The following is a 19,546-nucleotide window of genomic DNA, read 5'->3' on the forward strand; positions in this document are numbered from 1 at the left end:
GCACCCATTAATAACATCCAGCATAACAATTCCCAATCTTTCCTCAGCCTCCTAATAGAGTCTGACTCATTGACACCTTGACAAACTGAATGCATTTATCTCCCAGATTAGCAATGGTGGGGAAGGGGAGAATCGGGGCATACACACAGCCACTGGCATGTGAGGGGAGAATGGAGGATTGCATGGGAGGCACACAGAGCCCCTAATATGGGAGGGAAGGTTGGAAGAGAGGTGCACACAGAGTGGCTAGCATGGGGATTGGGGCGGAGGGGGGCAGAAGGGGAGAAGTGGGTGACCCTGGTATGAGAGAGGGGAAATGGGAGGCACACAGAACCCCTGCCAGGGTGGGGAGGAAAGGAGATGAGGAGAGAAGTTGCAGAGAGTCCCTGAAACAGAGGGAGTTGGGAGGCTGCCACACAGGGAGCTTGTGGGCGGGGAGACAGAGGGATGCAAGGAGCCCCTGATGTGTCCAACAAGCTCAGCCTTCCCAAAGCTACAAAGTGTGTGACCTCCTAGTATGTACCTTTCAGATATTCGCAGTCAGTTCCTTCCTGCATGCATGATGAAACTTAGCTTATATTGGAACAACCCACACACATTTCATGCACCAATGAGAGAGTAGAATTTCAGTGACCAAGATTTTCAAAACCAAGTTGGCCAAAATTAGACTTCAAAGCCCATATTTGGGCACCTAAAAGAGTGGCCCAGTTCACACAAGTGCTGAGTATTTAAGCAGCTCCTATTACGATTATTTAGGTGCCTGTATAGGGACTTAAGAACCTAACTTTAGGCATCCAGTTTTGGAAACGCTGACCAATTTTTTTATTAGAGGTTCCTCCAAACCCCAGCTCACAGTTTTCTTTGACAAACACTACCAACCTCCAAAGCATGGTCCACATGGGTAACAGGAAACAAAACAAACACACGGATCACTTAAACTCACCCGAGAAACTTGAGAAGAGTCTACAGAATGGAGAAAACCTATTACGATGAAGCCACTGCTGGACATCTTGAATAGAAGCAGAGGGAAGGAGGTGCTACATTGCAAAAAGAATAAGAGGGTCTTGAAATGAACTGTTCAGCAGTGTCCTAAAAAAAGAAAAGCACCACATTAACATGACCTCAAATACTTACATCGTTGCTGGAAGGCAGGAGCTCCGCTTGGTGGGTTGGAGAACTGTTGCTAAAAAAAAAATTGTATAAAGCAGGGAGAGAAAAAAAAACACATTATTTTAAAATTGACATTGAAAATTGTTGGTTATCTTTCCCCACCCCCTTGTCTTGACTGTCAAGGATTTTATGTCAGGTTGACATTTTTTTCCTCTGATTGGATCAGTTATTTTTTAAATCCGTTTGGGCAAAATTCTGCAACTAAACTCACATTGACACTGGCCCTTTGTTGTTGCTTTTCAAATCCATCTGGATGGAGAGCACATGGGCTGTGCTGGAGAAAAAGTTATTGCCTTCCAATCCCTCTTCCCAAGATGGTGTATTAACTCCTTGAGAGGAATGTGTGCCAAGGAAAAGGGATGTGGGAAAGTGAAGGGAAGAGGGTCCATCAGATTTAATAATCCTACTTCCCTGGAATTAATCTTCAGCAGGTTGCAAAAACAGTCATGTTTACTCTGAAATGTCACATTTATAGAATGAAGCTAACCTTGACCCTGAACATGTCATCAGCTGCACACATGTACTCCCACTGGCTTCACTGGAGTTTGCAGAGGTGCAACTGAGGCATGATCAGGCCCCTTAAGCTCTGTACTGAACCAAAGCACATCACAGCAACTTTGAGTGCACTGTCAGGTCTCCCACATACTGGGAGGAAACCTGTGCTTACCACATGGAGTTCTTACGGAGTTCAAACTTTTCAGCTGGGCAAGTCTCTATCCTCAAACCATTCATGCTAATGCGGGCTGGGCACAAACATTTTACCATCCCTGGGCCAAGCCCTAAGGTCCTTATTCCATCAAACTCCCAGGGATGGTCACAGGAATTTGCCTATGCAAATACGGAGTAAAGAAGGACCCCATGATTTGACCCCAGTGTTAATATTTTAAACAGGGCAAATTGTATTTGAACAGTGTTCGCCCAAACTGGTTTAAACCATGTTTCAAACAAACAGGTTTTATCCTCCAGTGTGGACTGGGCCTTAAAAAAAAAAAATGCTAAAGATTTGCCTATAGAGCTAATTATTTACCTCTGAATAGAGGGGAGTGCTCAGAAGAGTTATCAGCTGGCATGCTAGTGTCTATTTTTGCAGTCTGAATTTTTCCCCTCCCCCACAGGCCTCAGTCTGTCAGTGCAGAGATAGCCTCACGCCTGTTTTCATACACCAAATTTAAAACGAGAACACTAGATATCCGTTATAAACACTTAAGACCTAACGCTGCCCTCGCTGATGGACAGAGAAAAGCTTCTACTGACCATCCCATAGTGTCTCAGTGTAAAATATTATTCCCTTCCTCCGCCCAACACAGCAAGCAGATCAGGAATGTGTAACCAGACAGTTAAACTGCAAGGAGGTGGGAAATGCAGCCAGTTTCTTCCTGGAATTCTTGTGGGAAGAGTGGACTTTAAAGCTGGAATAAGCACCGAGCTCCAGCTCAAGTGCTGGACTATGCTGCTTCTTGATCTATTATACAATATCAAACCAATGCACGCACCCACACTACATGCTAACTGAGAAGCAAAAGCATTTATTACATACCCATCTCCAAGGCTGAAGCTGTTTGGAGAACTGTTGTAACTTGGTGATGGAGTATTGTTTACTTGATAAGGCAAATCTGGCCATGGAGAACACTGTGAAAACGAAGCCAATGGGGACACTGAGCAAAGCAGGATTTCATCCAATTGGAAATAGGGGGCCTGATTCTTCCCTCACACCGCGTATGGCACTGTCGCTCCATTGAGGTCAGCGAATTACCCGTGCTGAAAGGAGGAGCAGGCCCAGGGATCTGTACTCTGCGTTGCAAGAGGACTGAGGCTATACCAAGTTAGTTCTAATTATGCTTTCTCCATATATTCCTTTTCAGAAAGCCTGTCCCAAACTAACACCGAGCCGAACTCTGCTCTTGCTTGCATCTGGGCCACATCAATAAATCAATCGTCATTGACGGCAGGATTTGGCCCACAACGCAGAAATTTCCCAGCTGCCAGATTCTGGTCTCAATCATAAATCCCAAGTAACTCCAGACTAGAATGACTAATTAGATGAGCCACAAGCACACCGGTGGAGACACCTCAGGTTTATACCAGCGTGAGAGCAGAATTTGGCTTAGTCCAGTCAAAAGTATCAACAAAGGAAGTCAAGTTTATAAACAGGGGCTATGGGAAAACCTAAGGCAGACACATATAAGGTAACCAAAAACCACTGCAAGACAGGCCGGATTCCACACTCAGTTGCAATGGTGTAAATCCAAAGTAACTTTACTGAAGTCAAAGGAGTTGGTTACGGTGATGTAAACCCAGAACAACAGAATCGGGCCCTGTAGTCAACCTGTTAAGAGCCCATGACTATACTATGCAGTGTCCCTGTTTGCAGTGATAAAGCAGGAGACAATCTGTGGCATTCTTGGAGTTTTATCACCTCCACAAATACAGCTTTAAGCAAATATTTAACTCTTCAGCAACCAGGGCTAGAGGATTTCCTCATTCAATGTGTTAAAGTGCACTGGTGCTAACAGCAAGAGCTCTGTATCTGCCCATGTTGTAGGATTATGTCTCTTTGCACAGCAGGGTCTTGCTAGCAAAGGCTTCTAGATTATAGGACAAATTATATAGTATCTGATTATTCCAAGTAACGATAAACCAAAAGCCATTCTCTTACGGAATGAGCTTGTTTAAAACAAGCAAAAAGAAAATGAAATCATCTTAAGGAGCTCCAGTGAGACACTGTTTAAATAAAAAACTAGATCTTCCCATCAGCGGCAGTTCCAGGACTAAAATGCCAGCCTGTAGGACATTCCCATAATGAAGGTGGTACTTGACTCCTAAACAGATTATAAAGGTGCCCTTGGCTGGTGCTTCTGCAGCCCAATGCGGGTTATGCATAAGCTTTAGTGCACAATGTAATCATGATGTTAAAAAGAAGAAAAAGTCGATCTCATATGACCCAGACCACGTGCAAAACATTCTTTGAACATGAGGCAATTGTAGAGTGAAGCTAGCAAAGACCAAGCTCACTGGACTGTCTTGTTCTAAAGGACATCCATGAAGGAAAGGAAATTGACAATTGGATCAGACCATCTATTCCAGCATCCTGTCTTTGACTCCACCCAGAACCAGATGGTTTAGAGGAAAGTGTAAGCTACGTGTATGGGACACTTATTTGGAGGGGACAACTCATGGGTGGTGGGAGGTGAAAGACAATCACTCCTTAACCCAATTAATGGCTGGTTTATGCCCTGAAGCATAAGGGTCCAATATTCCTTATAAACTTTAGTTCCATCTAATATAGCTTTTTCTGAAAAGTCTAATTCCTTTTATATAGTTTCATTAAGCTCTCAGTCTCAATGAGACCTTGCTGAGTGGAGCCCCAGAAACTAATTCAGCCCTGTGCAGAAGTCATTCCTTTTGTCATTTTAAGTGTGTGGCCCAACATATTAAACCAGTGAGCTGTACATGACTAAAGCATCTTACCTCTGTGAGAATGGTTGTATCGTAGGAGGGCTGGTATTTCTCCTTCTCTTGGGCAGTCTTCTTCTCCATTTTCTCTCTATCAGTTTTCTGCTTTCTGTCAGCTCCCTTAGGCTACAAGCACAGAGCACAAGCTTTTCCTTATGCCTCGCTTCACAGGGTGGGTAACAGGGGGCCATAGGTTTCATCTGATCTGTGCACAAAAGCCTCATTGGCATCAATGGGCTTTCTACACACGAAACAAGAGCAGGGCAAGGCCTCTATTTTCCAAGCAGCAGTTCACAGAAAAACCTCTACTGTATCTAGAACATCCTTTGTTAACATTGCCATACCTGTAGCATTTCCTAAACACGTGGAGTGCTACACAATCTGTATGCTTTCACAGTGCAACCCCTAGGATTTGATGCTATTTTAGAGTCTGAATCTCTGATCGAGGAACACACTTTAACGAGCACCTGTGTTATTTCTCCAGGAACTATAGGTATTATGAAAACTAAAGAGAAGTCAGAGTGGATCACCAAATCCAGCCCCCCATACCTCTCACCAATCTATGGAAAGTTTAGATTCAGATCTAACCGAAAGCCTGTTCGCCAGTCCCGAAATGGATTAGAGTACCTGTTCATTCCAGGTTTGCCAAAAAGCTTCGAACATGAACGGAGACCGAGAACAAGGCTGCCCATCTTCCGCTCCATGTGTGAAATCGAGGGGAACTACTTGCAACATTTAAGGCCCTTCTCAAGTGCTTATCAGAGAATAGTCTAGGGAGTCGTTATTCTCCTCCGCTACTCAGGAAGAGCTAACTAAGAACTAACTAAGCTAAAAAAGTCGCCAGATTCTGCTCTCAGCTCTATGGGTGTAAATCCAGACTACGCCACTGAAGCCAGTGAAAATACTCTGGATTTATACAATGTAATAGAGCAAAGGTTGGCTTTGGTATCTTAACAGGCAGTGACGGAAGTTACCAAGTGCCAGGTCTGGAACAGGTAGACCATATACACCATCTCTATGGCTAACTCTTTCCCGCTATTGATGACTCACTGGACAATATCTTTTATGGTTGAAGAGACTCCGATATGAGAGCTCTATTCTGTGCGTTGGGGCCTTCCCAAGAAGCTGTTATCCCGTCCAAGCAGAGCGGATTGTTTAAAAATCCAGATAACAGAACGGACTGAGATCTGAGCTGTGGGCTGATCTCGGTCTGAGTGCATGAAGCCGGTCCACGGAATGCACTTTGGGATCTCTGTTGCTAGACGTACTAGGATGTTGTGCCTTTTCCATAATTACTATTGATGAGAGTACGAGCGCCACCTGTTTAATACCTTTATTCTTTTGCTTTATTGTAATGCCTGAAATACTAACAAACATTTTTAAAACCTTACACATAGCAAGATCAACATTCTCCATGTCTCGAACTCCCGAGAGAATTTGGGAAACCTGAACTAGCCCATACCTTGAACACTTTGATCTGGCAGCTTGCAGAATGCAAGTGTTCGGTATATTCGCCATTCTCATTCTGTTTAAATGTGTCGATTTGTATCCTGAAGGGCACCCCTTTCTCTCCACCATGTTTCCTTGGCGTAAATTCTGTGCTGATACAATGTACCTGGCAAAACAGAAGCTGTCTTTATAACTAGAGATAGCTCAAAGTTTCAAAGAATCTGATTTTCAAGCCCCCGTAGTTCAGGGGTGTATGTGACTGGGGGTTTCAAGCTTAGTTCCGGCCCACCTCTATTTTGTGGAGGAAACATAGAAAGAGTTCATAACAAAATAAAGAGTTCAAAAGAGTGACAGGACAAGCAGCCTGGAGAAAAACTGAACATATAGAAAGCAGGCTTTGGCCTTGCATCGCATACATACAGATTTAAAAAAGATAAATACTTGATATTAAGGGTAGGAAAGCCCCATGAAGTCTGATATTTTGCAGACACTGTGAGCCATTTGGGGTGTTTGCAAAACTAGAGTTTGTGGCCTTCTCTGCCCCCCCATAAACGAAACCCATCTTTAAGAAGAGAGTGGATATTTATAGAGACATACAGATCATTCTACCTACGACAGGACCTGTGCTCTGTTAAGAATAGAAGATGCAGCCCCACCCTCAAAAGCTAAATTGGCACATGTGAGTATCCTATAAATAGGACATCAATGCACACACACACATCAATGGCGCACAGGTATTTTGGTTAGTATATTTCTTTCCCACGCCTCAGATACACAAAGACTGAAAAAGTATCCCTAATAGACATCGTACCATTCCATTTACTGCATGCAAATCCATTTGTTCCTTACCTGAATGAATGCAGATGCTCTTTTGGACGGATCCCACAGAAATTCAACAGTGTTTAGTTGGGTCGGGCTGGCCCTGGGATCTAAGATACCGACTGACAGTGGGATATCTGTAGAAGAAAACCCCTAAAATTTTAAAAATATTAAATTGAAGACAACAAACCAAGTTTTCATACAGTTACCAGACTCATTTGAAAAGCCAAGACAACCAATGAGGTATCCAGTTTAAACCAATACAGCTGCGGTTTCTTTCACCCCTCCCTGCACACACCATTACAATTTTTGTAAAAAAGCAAACTCTGAAAAAAATCCTTCAAGCAGCTCACATCCAACTCCAAACACTTTATGGGAACCATAATGAAATAATCTCACCTATATCAAGGATGCGGTCCCCAGGCCGGCTCCATCTCCAGCCCTCCAGCTGCTGGTGTTCTGTGTATTGCAGACGCCGATCATGGAAAACCACCCGAAGGATGCTCTGTTAAGAGAGGAGGGCAAGATGAATTAGGGGAGCCAGAAGCCCTTTTCCTGAGATGACTTTGGTTTCCCAGTGTCAGAGATGGGGGTCTGATCTGTTCCTCCTCCATGTGTCTAACTCCCATTGAGGAGGAGATCAGAGTGTCCCAATGAAAGCCACCCATCTCCATTTATGTAAAATTCCATTGATAGATGGTTCATCAAGGCAATGCTCTCTTTGCACTTCAGAGGCCTTGTCAGTGGGAATTTGCCTTGATTCCAGCAATCAACGGTCAAGCCATTGATGTAGGGTTTGCTCCAGTGCACCTCTTCCGGTGTAGACTAGGAAAGCCTCTGTTTGCACCAGCAGAGCTTGCTCCCCTTTCACTTCAGGTTTGGACTGGTGCAGCTGCATCAATGGCCAGAATCAGGGCAAATGCACAATGCAGGCAAAGCCAAAGAGAATTTGTACTAATGTATTGCTTTGCATATGCAAAGTGCTTCACTACCACGAGCTAATTATCCCTCACCTCCCAGTTTCCAAAGGAAGTCCATTGTCTTGTTGCCATCCATTCTGAATGGAAGCGAGAGATTAATTTTGCATATAGATTAGAGAAAGGCCCCAAACCAAAACCTAGATCCAAGTACTTGCTTGCTCTCCTAGCAAGAGAGCGTGTGCAAATCTGAACCCAGAGCCACATTTTATAAATCCTTCCTGTAGTGGGCTGAATAAAAACATGGAATCCAAATATGCTTGAACTTTGTAGATGGTCTAAATCCAGATTTGGATCCAAATTTTGCAAGTGGCCCCCCTCTAATGAAAGTCCCTGGATCACAACCACAAGAATTTGGGCCAGGAGGGCTTGAAACCAGAACCAAGATCTGGATCCAAATTTTGCAAAATCCCTGTATTTGTAAAATCCAACCCCATAGTCAAACAACCCAGAACTCAGGATGTAGTTCTGTATGTTGCGGGTTGAGTCCACCACTAACGTAAACTTGAGTTGTGCAAGACCTGTGTGAGAAAGCTATGTGAAAAGCTGGAGTCCTCCTTACGACCACGTATCTGAGCCCAGGTACGTTGAACCTGGGGTTGGTTTATAGCTTTGCATGGGTTAAGCCAGTAGATGAAGTGATGCTCAATGGTTTCAACCCAGTTTAACTTTGAATTTTGGGATTCATCTGAACCCAAAACTCAGAGTAAAACTCTGAGGGCACGATTGTAACCAAAGCAAAGGTTTAGCTGAAACCCTGCAAAGCAAAACTGCACGGTCACATGCAGCTCTAACCAACTCAGAAATTAGGCCTTCAGTCTTGCTCCCATTAAAGTCAATGGCAAAATATCTCCCATTGTCCTCCATGATAAGCACGGTCAGGGCCTTGATTTGTGTCTGTATGTAGTAGCAGGAAGAAAAGAAATCTATATTTCTCCTTACCTTTACATATTTTGTGTTTAAATCTTGAAACTCTCCCAATTTCCTATTCTCAAGTAGACGGATTTCATAAGACTGACCTAGAGTTTAAGGAAACATTTCCAAGGTGTTTAACATGTTGTAGCAATGAGAGAGTCATGCTGGCATTTATGTTGCTAATAAAGCATAAGACTGATCAGGGAAGGGTCATTCTTGGCAACATATCTCGTTTGTCCCATTAACGAGTGGGCATTAATGCAGGGCAGAAATCTGAGGGAAAGATGGTCCTGTGGTTAATGTCCTGGACGGGGGGCATTAGGAGATTTGGATTCATTTCCCAGCTCTGCCACAGACTTCCTATTAGACACTGGGAAAGTCACTTAATCATTGTGCTGTCATTCCCCACGTAAAATGGGGACAATAGCACTTATTCCTTTGTCTGTCCTTGTCTACTTGGTCTAAATATTGAAGTCTCTTACTATATGTATGTACAGGACCTAGCACAATAGGGCCTCTGCGCTCTACTAGAATGCCAGGGATAATAATCTGGGGCTGATCTTGCTTTCCTTATCACGAGCTTCAATAGGATTTTTGGGTGCCTGAGGATCACAAGGTTGGGCTTGATTGTGGCCTTCCAACATACAGAAATGAGCTCGGACGCTTGTTCGTGCAGGATCAGCGGTGATGGTTTTCTATCACTGTGAGGGATTCAAATCCAGGTATTGGTTTCTTCCATATTAAGAAATTTGCTGATAGTCATATATGCTGATGCTATTGTCTGGACCTGGTAAGCCACCTGGACATAAGATACCAGAACCTGGACAGTGCAATGAACCTTTTGTGTGTAACCCACTCTGTGTAGTAAACCAGTGCCTGAACAAGGGCAGGACACCATCAATACAATAAATAAAGGGAACAGATACACAACAGCTGGTTTTTCCAGTTTATCTTGCTGCCCACCCCGCCTCCCGCCCCCATCCCCTTTAGTGAAGAATGCAGATCATCGTATAACGAGGCAATCTGAAACAGTGATTGGTTCAGATTTTCTAGCTTAACCAAGGTCATTTTAGCACTGATCCTCCAAAAGACTGCATAGCAGATACATCTGCCCCCAAGCAGCTACCACTGGTAAAGGAAAAATGCTACATTTCTGGATCCAAATCTGTAAATAGCAGTAGATTTAGGACAGCAGAACTAATGGAAAGATATTGCATTAGAACAGGGTTCCTCTTGGGAATTGCAGCATTGCAGGTTGGCAACGTGAGTGTAGGCAATGTTACTGGAGTGCTGGGATAGTCCAAGCTTATTCTGCTGCCTGGAAAAATATAGAGTAGAGTAGAGAGGCCATATTCCATCTTCAGTGTTTGCACACCACTCCCACAGATGTCAATGGGAGTTCCACAAGCAGGCTATGACCCTTGAATCCAACAACTGGCTAAAGGAGAAAAGGAAACCACATGTAGCTACAGATTAATTCCTAGGTGCTAGAAATATACATAAATCTCAGCCCACATTTTGCAAAATCCACCATTTTTACTTCCAAGGAGAACTATATTTTGTGGCAAAACAGACTGTTGGACTGAAAGAGGATGGTGTCTGTAACCAATAATCCCAGCACAATGCCATGGGACAATCTGTGTTTGTACCAAGGAAATATTCTCCATTGAGTATTCTCTTTATCAGGAATGTAACTTTATTCACATGGCAATTTCAGAGAAATTTCGTTCACTGAAACAGAAATCCCATGGGTCTTACACAGATTTCATAACAAAGCTACATAAGCATGTGCTTGACTTTAAGACTGTGAGTAACTCCACTTTCTTCACTGGAACTTAAAGCACTTAAAGTTAAGCACACGCTTAGTGCTTTGCATGATTGGGACCTCACTTTCCTCAGACCTCTACAAGGCATTCCTAAAATCCCAGCCAGACCCCCAAAAAAAGCCCCAAGGTTCATTTACAGAAAATTCAGTAGTTTACTGGAAGATACAGACAAGTAATTGCACATGGGAGGGAGATGAGGATGTGACCACAGATGGGAGGGGAGATGAGCCAAGAGGATCTTTCTGTTAAGGTGAATGCTATGCGTGTGAGAGAACCCCTAGTTTAAGGGCCCTAGATAACCTATCAAGTGTTAATGCAAAGGCACTGGCTCTGCGTAATCCAAAGTGTTACATAATAAGAACAAACAAACAAAAAAAATACTCACAGGCCCCACTTTGGATATCATTTACACTGGTATAAGTCAGGGATATCCCAACAAAACCCAGGCTCAGCGTTAGCCCCAGCCTGTTCCCACCGTTATTATTTCATTAGAGCAACACAGATTTTTGACAAAGCCAAATGGAAATATTGGTCCATCGAAGATGGCTTAGTTTGGGTCTAACTTTCATTGGTAGCATGACTTTACACATCGCATTGCCTCAATGGATTTAGCTCCTCTCAGATCCCTCTTGTACTTACAGAGCTTTATTGTGCAAATATTAACCCAATTAATCACCACACAGCCTACTTTATTATCTGAGAGATCACACACTTCTCTAGAGGTAGATGGGTCTTTCTAGCCTCATTCTACAGATGGGAAACTGAGATAGAAAGGCTAAGTGACTTGCTCAAGGCCACAAAGTAACCCAGTGCCAGAGCCAGGACTAAAACTAAGTAGTTTCTAGTTCTCAGTCAAATGCTCAGGGTACCAGACAACTTGACACTTGGTGGAATATTTGCTATGGGTTCTCCCATCAGTGTCTATTGTCCAGCCCCTTGGTTTACCATTGTCTTATGTGAACAGCTAAAAGAGCTTACTGGGCATAACAAAGTTGGTCCCACTCCTTCTAGGCTGTCTTTGTTCATCAGATAAACCAACAAGTCACTGGTATATCCAGAAACTTGTGCACCATGTGCTTTCCTACCAAACAAAATATTCACATTCTGGATACAAAATGAAGGCCTGAACTGGCAAATGTTCCACGCATGAAATTACCATTGAAGTCAGGTTTGGCTTGGATCAGACCTCAAACTGGCCAGAAACAGAGGTTCGGCTCTTTAGCAAATGCTGCCTCCAACTAGGCCTCTGTTATTTTAATATTATGGAAGCCACAAGGCATAAAATGTTTTGGTTCAAAACATATGGGTCATGTGAAAGAAGCCATTGAACTTAATATGGATTCCCTGAAAATCATCATTCAAAAGGCTATTCATACACTAGTTGGTTCCCCTTCAACCTGAGTGTTAAATAAAGATTTCCGCCACAAAATAATTAAATATTAAGAATGTTTCTAGTTGAGCTTCCTACCCATAAATTATCTCCCATGGAAAACGCTTCCCTTCCACAACCACCCCTGAAACCAAGTTTTAGAATACAGGGCAGGTTAACATTCCTACCAGCATTCCCATAAATATCATTAACACTAGAACAGGGCATGAATGGGACCAGATTTAAGGGCAGTGCTACCAGCACAGACGTGTTGATATGGAAGCCGAAATGGACATTCTCTACTTCTCCACAAAACCTTCCCTCAGTGTCACAACTAAGGAAAATCTGAATTAATCTGGTAATTAGGGGTTACATTCGCTTCTCAGTTATACAGTGCAACCCCACTGAGTGAGGAGAATTTGGCCCTATACCAACAGGCCAGACATTCTGTTGTTAGTCTCTAAGGTGCCCCAAGTACTCCTTTTCTTTTTACATTCTCAAAAATATACCTCCGTATGGTTTAACCCACGGTATCAACTTGGAGGGGGATTTCTTTGGTTCATGGCTGATGCTCTACTAACTTTCACCACTATCGATAGAATAGGGTTCAAGAATACAGTGGTAAAGACACCTGAGCCCTGTCTGCACTACAGCTTCCACCAATGGCTAAGCTGCACCAGTGGATAATTACATATGGCCCCATTTTCGCTATTGTGGACATACTGTTGAAATGGTTCCACTGTGTATAAATAATTGTGGAGTCATTAGGGCCAGAGAGGGAGAACAAGTCTAGAGACCAGTGGTTAGCAGGCCCACCTGGAAGGTGGGAGACACAGAATCTAGTCCCCCTGCTCCTGTGTCTCTTTATATTTATATCCACTGGAACAACTTCAACTGGAGAGACTGAGGGACGCCAACATCAGAATCTCTCATAGATTTATGATTATACTACAGCACACTCCTCGGAGGTGTTGGAGACCCCAGGTCTAATGTGGATGATACCAACTGGGAGGGGTTACAAGTGCTTTGGAGGATAGGATTAAAATTCAAAATGATCTGGACAAACTGGAAACATGGTCTGAAGTAAACAGAATAAAATTCAATAAGGACAAATGCAAAGTACTCCACGTAGGAAGGAGCAATCAGTTGCACACCTACAAAATGGGAAATGACTGCCTAGGAATACTGCAGAAAGGGATCTAGGGGTCATAGTGGATCACAAGCTAAATATAAGTCAACAGTGTTACACTGCTGCTAATAAATCCCAGAATGATGTTAATTCTTCCACTCTACTCCGCGTTGTTTAGGCCTCAACTGGAGTATTGTGCCCAATTCTGGGTGCCACATTTCAGGAAAGATGTGGACAAATTGGAGAAAGTCCAGAGAAGACCAATAAAAAAATATTAAAGGTCTAGAAAACATGACCTATGAGGAAAGATTGAAAAAATGGGTTTACTCAAGAGAAGCAAAGACTGAGAAGGGACATGATAACAGTTTTCAAGTGCCTAAAAGATTGTTACAAGGAGGAGGGAGAAAAATTGTTCTCCTTAACCTCTCAGGATAGGACAAGAAGCAATGAGCTTAAATTGCAGCAAGGGCAGTTTAGGTTGGACATTAGGAAAAACTTCTTAACTATCAGGGTAGCTGAGCACTGTAATAAATTGCCTAGGAAGGTTGTGGAATCTCCATCATTGGAGATTTTTAAGAGCAAGTTAGATAAAATCTAGATAACATTTAGTCCTGCCTTGAGTGCAGAGGACTTGTCTAAATGACCTCTTGAGGTCCCTTTCTGTCACAGAATATCAGGGCTGGAAGGGACCTCAGGAGGTCATCTAGTCCAACCCCCTGCTCAAAGCAGGACCAATCCCCAATTTTTGCTCCAGATCCATAAATGGCCCCCTCAAGGATTGAGCTCACAACCCTGGGTTTAGCAGGCCAATGATCAAACCACTGAGCTATCCCTCCCCCACCATAGAGTCCTACGGTTCTAGGATTCTATAGTCCTTTCTAACACTCAAGCAGAGGCAGGAGACAGGTATTTGGGTGCCTAGATCTTGGCAGCAGTGCGAAAGCTCAGAGGGAGAAACCTGGGCGCCAAGGGAACTTTTACCCTGAACGTTTAGGCAAATACAGAGTCAGCAGGAATGTTGAGGATCGCAGTGGAGCCTAAAACTGCGACTTGCCACCTAAGTCCCCTTGGGTATGTCTACACTGCTATTAAAAACCTGCAGCTGACCTGGGCCAGCTGACTCAGGGTAAGGAGCTCAGGCTAAGGCACTATTTAACTGCGGTGCAGACGTTCCCTGCAAGGTGGGAGGGTCCCAGAGCTTGAGCTGCAGCCAGAGCCTGAATGTCTACACAACAATTAAACAGTCCCTTGGCCCAAGCCCGAGACAGCAGGCCCAGGACAGACATGGGTGTCTAATTGCAGTGTAAGCATACCTTCAGTGGATCTGGGCCAAAATGCCTTGTCTTCACTGTGATTTTACCTCAGGCTAGCTCACACATGTTTGTTAGCCTGTGGTAACAAATATATATCTCACATATAAGCAGTGAAGAAAAGGCCAAAGAAGCACTTTGCCTCATAAGTCACTGAACTCTTCAGAGGCATTAGCCTCGCCTCTGACCTACCTTTATTACAGCAACTCTTTAGGGAGGATGTTGTACGGAAGTGTGTATTTAAAAAGGGCAGTTCCTGAACAACAGACATTTACACAATCCCATTACTAGGCAGGAGTTTATGCTCTGTTGCTGTACAAACAAGACTAGGATATGACAAAGTAGTAAACCAGCCAGGCACACAATGTTCCTAACTTCTACTTCATGAAGCAACTCCGCCTGTCTTAGAGAGATTTATAGGCAGTTTACTTTTGTTACTTTTATTGTCCCTGACAATTAATGCAGCATAAAATTTAATTGTTGCTATCATTACCAAACTTCTGACATCCATGTTCTTTGTCCCAAAAGGTAGGAAGACAAAAATAATCTTATCACTTAACAAGAGGTCACTAGACTAGTACACATGCTAAAAGGGTACACGCGCAACACCTAATTCCTAAGCGTCGGCAAGTTCATTGCTGGGATTTAGTCATTAGCGATCGTAGGAGTTTTCTGATTTTAAGAAGAATTGTTATTTTAAAATTTAAGGTTACATTTTGTAACAACACTGAACTCTTTCCCGCACAACTACAAATCCTATTGCAGTTACCAGTTTGGCTTTACATTTCTAATGCCATTTACACTGCAAGGTCTCTGTTTTCTACACAACACGTTAACATGTTATGCTGATTTCCAGCTATGACTTCAGTATGCCAAACCAATAGGCTCCAGGCCTGTTTAGAAAAGTAAGCAGCTCACCTAAGTAGACTATAAGATTAGGTTTTATGTATAATATGTTCACTGAATCAGTGGAAGCTAGAGACAGAAAAATATACTCTTCCTTAATATGTGATCCTAGTGAAAAGCAGGGGGCCTAGAAATAATCAAACTGGAAACTGTTTAAGGATTAAGCTAAACTATGGGCCACAGCAACAACAATTCCATTTAGCAACTTAACAAGGACATGAAAAATGCAGCATTGATAAATGTGAAAGAATGTGCCCAGCTGAATACAGCTTGGAGGGAAAGGAAGGGAAAAGTCGTTCTTCTGCAAAACTCAAGCACGCACAAGGCAGACAGAAGGAACACTTTAATGAGACCATTCAGACGGATGGGAATTCATAAAGACTTTCAGTGGGTTAGTCAATAAAACCTCAGGCTGATATTTTCAGGGCATGGGGCCACCTGACCATGCATACTTTATGCCACACATGTACTGCAGCTAGAGACAAGCAAAAGTGAAACCCTGCTCCCTGCACACACAATGTACACACAGGCATTAGTAGTGCCAGGTGGGTGACAGTTCTCCCATCCTAGACCACAAGCGGCACTGGAAGCTGCTCTGTGGTTACTTACTGTAGCCTCAGGGCTGAGTAAGCTCAAAGATGCAGCATGAGATGTTTAGCCAGTGGATGTTGGGGATCCACTAGCTACAGGACAGGCCATCCTCAAACCTCTCTCCTGTGCTAAGACGATGGAACCTTGGGGGGGGGGGGGGGGAGAGAGAGGAAGACGTGTGGGTGCCAGGGAATGCAGCCCCCACACGGCTCCACTATGTCCCACTCTGTCCAAGGGTCTTCCACAGCCCTTCCTTGGGCCAGAGGATTATGCTCACAGTCAGTTTCTGTCCTGCTTTTCATTACAGAGGGGTTGGAGGAATGTAATGGAGTGCAGTTCAGGTGTTCAATCTAATACCAGTTTATATAGCTGCCCTTCCAACAGTTCTCTTCCTGTATTTGTCTCCTCCTGTGGCTTCTTCTCTCCTCTTTTCAACCCTTTGTCCCCCCTCCCTCCCTCCCTCTTTTCCCTGCACATCTCTTCCCTCCCGTACCTCTTAACACACACTCAAGAGCCAGGTTTGCTGGAGGGAAGGCTCAGCCCTCTGCACCAGCACTCCGCTCAGCCTGAGTCTGCTCAAACTTCTGCAAACAATCTAGTTCATGCTGGGCATGCTCAGAGGCTTACAGGTATTAAAATTACACCATCTCAGACCCTTTGTTCAAGTTTAGTTAATAATTCCTCTGCGGCAACACTTCCAACTCTGAATTAAGAGCATGTACGGGCCAACAGGTTCAGAAGCACTTTGCAGGTGACTAATTTAGGAACTGTACTTAAATTCAGCCCTGTGTATAGCGGGCTCATTTCCTGGGGTGATAGCGGACATCACTTACTCTGGGTTGATTATAGTATGGTGGCTGTTAACTTGGCCTTGGCTGGTGCCTATAATAGATTTCTCCTTTGCCTCTTGAATTAATAAGGATCTAGCACGTTTCACGTGTAATGAGTAGATCTCGATTACGTGTTCAGTACCTCTGCCTGTCCAGATCCAAGCGTGTAATCACAGACTCTCTGCCGATGGGGTAAAGGCCCTGGCTTCCCGCTAATACGGTCAGTCCTGGTATACGGCCGATAGCATCTGTTGCACAAGGTTCCTGGCTGCAGGTTTTGACAGTGCGAGTCTCATGGTAACATTGGTTTCTTTTGTGCCATTTGCAAGCCTAGTATTTTCTCACGTTCCCCAGGTAACCGAGAAGGAGGATGGTCTGAGGCTGGGGTCCAACCCTCAGCTCTGCCATGGGCTCCTTGTGTGATGTTGGGCAAGTCACTTAATCCTTCTCTGCCTTAGGTCCCAATCTGTCAGATGGGGATAAGGCAGCTGTCTCCCACATTTGTCTGTCTTGTCTATTTCAATTAACTATTTGGTATAAAGTTGGTACAGGACCTTGTACATTTAGCTCGGTTGGGACCTCTATGCACTACTGCAATACAAACAAAACGACAACGAGCTCTAGTTGAAAGTCAGGTCCCTATTTGTCTGCTCACTAGCACCTGTGCTGGGAAAGCCAGTCCACCTAGTAGCGCACTTTGAAGATACAGCAGGACAGAGCTGTGCCAGGTTTAGCTTTCATGGAAAGTTTTTCACGATCTGAATAGCTCTCATACAAACCATTACTCTGTGATTACTAGGAATAATGAACTAGAATGGATGAACAGCCTCTTAGACAGAAAAGACAGAGCATATCAGTACAACTTTACAGGAGATGGCCAGGCTCTTATTTCCAGAGAGACGAGCGTTTTCTATTTGAGCCCAGAATAGGTGCAGTATGTTAGTGTCAGCAGCAATGCATCTGTCCCTGCATTGCCCCATCAGAACTCCTTAACCCTGACCTGGAGGCTTCTCACCTAGGGATGAGGATGTATTTCAGTACCCAGGCCTGGTCATTCACTCCTTGCTCTCTTTGCTAAAAATAACCAATTGAGAGTGCCCCTCAGTGTCTGACGTGCTGTGTGGGGGAAGAGACCGTGCTGTGGACAGCTGCCTATTAGGAAGGAGACAGAGACCCTTAGCTCGTCGCACATATAGCATGTACAACCCACATGACACTAAGCTACACTACCAATTGGTACATAAGCACAAGGAGCACCCCCCTGGGTTTCCTAGAACACCCAACCTAAACAAATGCAGGGAAGAAAGTGAAGTAGAGGGGTCCCCTAAAAAGGGGCAATTCCAAATATCTTTATAGCATACAGATCCCGTATTAGCATCTCCTTCATTGATCTACAAAGCCAACAACCAGTATAGATAGCTCGGCCAAACAAGGCTCCACAATGCCCTCCAAACTGCTTATTCATGACCTAAAGTACAGCTTCCGAAGACACTTCAAGGTAGAAACAGCTAATTGGGAAATAACTCTAGCTCCTTGGATTGACAGGTGCTTTAATTCAGGAATCAAACGTGGTAGAAATGTAGGAGAAACTTCAGTACCAAAGTTAAAAACATCCAGAAAAGTACCCAGCGCAAATAAAAGGCGGTTCACGTAAACGCTCCAGAAGGCTTGCTGGTTGTCACCAATGAAACCGAGTCCAGTCCTGAAGTCTACACACAGTCCTGAACCTGGTCTCACCAGCATAAGTCCGCAGACTTCAGTCACTGCTGCTTTGTGAGAGTAGAACCAGGTCCAGTGGCCTCGGCAGAAGTTTTGCCTGAGCGAGGACTGCAAATTCACAGACTTCCATTTAACCCAGATGGGAGTAAGGAGAGGATAGCAGGAAGGATAGAAAACCGTCTCCCACGTTAAAGGGCAGCCAGGAGATTCCTGCTTCCTATGGACAGTTGTGCTCGGATGCTCTGCTTATTCCAAGCCCCTTGTTGCCTGAAGCAAGATTGATGGTGACCTTAGGGTTGGTGTGGTTTGGAGATAGCACTGTGTATCCTGCACCTCACTGCCAAAATGTACGTGAGAAGAAAAATCCTGCTAGCAAAATGAAGGAGCTGGGGTATGACACCAAGAACCTATCCAGACTTGCTTGTAATTGAGGTAAGAGGGCCAACTCCATTCCCTGAGCTTGAGGCTATGTCTACACTATCACTTATGTCAGCAAAACGTATGTCACTCAGGGGTGTGATCACACACACAGAGCAACAAATTAGACCAGTATAAGTGGCAGCGTGCATTGCGCTATGTCAGCGGGAGAGCTTCTCCCACCGGCATAGCTCCTGCTGCTTGTTGGGGTGGATTAATTGTATCGATGGGAGAGCTCTCTCCCTACAGCACAGAGCGGCTACACAAGAGATCTTACAGCGGCGCAGCTGCATCCATACAGCGCCACTGTAAGCTCTAGTGTAGAGACAGCCTGAGAAGTGCCAACAGAAGGACAAAAAGTCTCAACAACTGGTCATGAAAGTGAAGAGAAAGAAGAACCAACTTTACAAACAATTCTTAGAAAGAAACCAGGGACAGACCAATGATGGGAAGCCAGGGACAGACCAAAAATGTGTCAAGGAAGAGAGATTCTGAGGCATCTGCAGGGTGCATGTTCGCAAAGGGTAGGCCAGAAGGGAACTTAATTCTTTGGAAGGCTCAAGATCCTGTCAATAATTGCGATGATTATTAGAAAAAACAGCCAATCCCTCTGAGTCACGCAAAATGAAAATAATATTCTTGCAAATGCAGCTATAATTAACCGAG

At 44.1% G+C, this 19,546-nt stretch overlaps 1 protein-coding gene across 3 annotated transcripts in view; it reads right to left on the bottom strand.

Moving 5' to 3' along the window:
* The window catches only part of TFCP2L1 (transcription factor CP2 like 1), a 48,283-nt gene that overhangs the window by 16,353 nt on the left and 12,384 nt on the right, over nucleotides 1-19,546 (bottom strand). For 2 of the 3 annotated variants that reach the window (XM_043525385.1, XM_043525386.1), the window contains exons 3-9: nucleotides 7,291-7,396; nucleotides 6,922-7,028; nucleotides 6,086-6,238; nucleotides 4,639-4,749; nucleotides 2,708-2,799; nucleotides 1,135-1,183; nucleotides 944-1,037 (exon numbers count right to left, since the gene is read on the bottom strand). In XM_043525385.1, coding sequence (XP_043381320.1) covers nucleotides 944-1,037; nucleotides 1,135-1,183; nucleotides 2,708-2,799; nucleotides 4,639-4,749; nucleotides 6,086-6,238; nucleotides 6,922-7,028; nucleotides 7,291-7,396 — 712 coding nt within the window. Of the gene's footprint in view, nucleotides 1-943; nucleotides 1,038-1,134; nucleotides 1,184-2,707; nucleotides 2,800-4,638; nucleotides 4,750-6,085; nucleotides 6,239-6,921; nucleotides 7,029-7,290; nucleotides 7,397-8,810; nucleotides 8,888-19,546 lie in introns of all 3 variants that reach the window. The other variant, XM_037913113.2, reaches the window with a different exon arrangement.

Source organism: Chelonia mydas, chromosome 11 (genome assembly GCF_015237465.2).
Source record: "Chelonia mydas isolate rCheMyd1 chromosome 11, rCheMyd1.pri.v2, whole genome shotgun sequence".
NCBI lineage: Eukaryota > Metazoa > Chordata > Testudines > Cheloniidae > Chelonia > Chelonia mydas.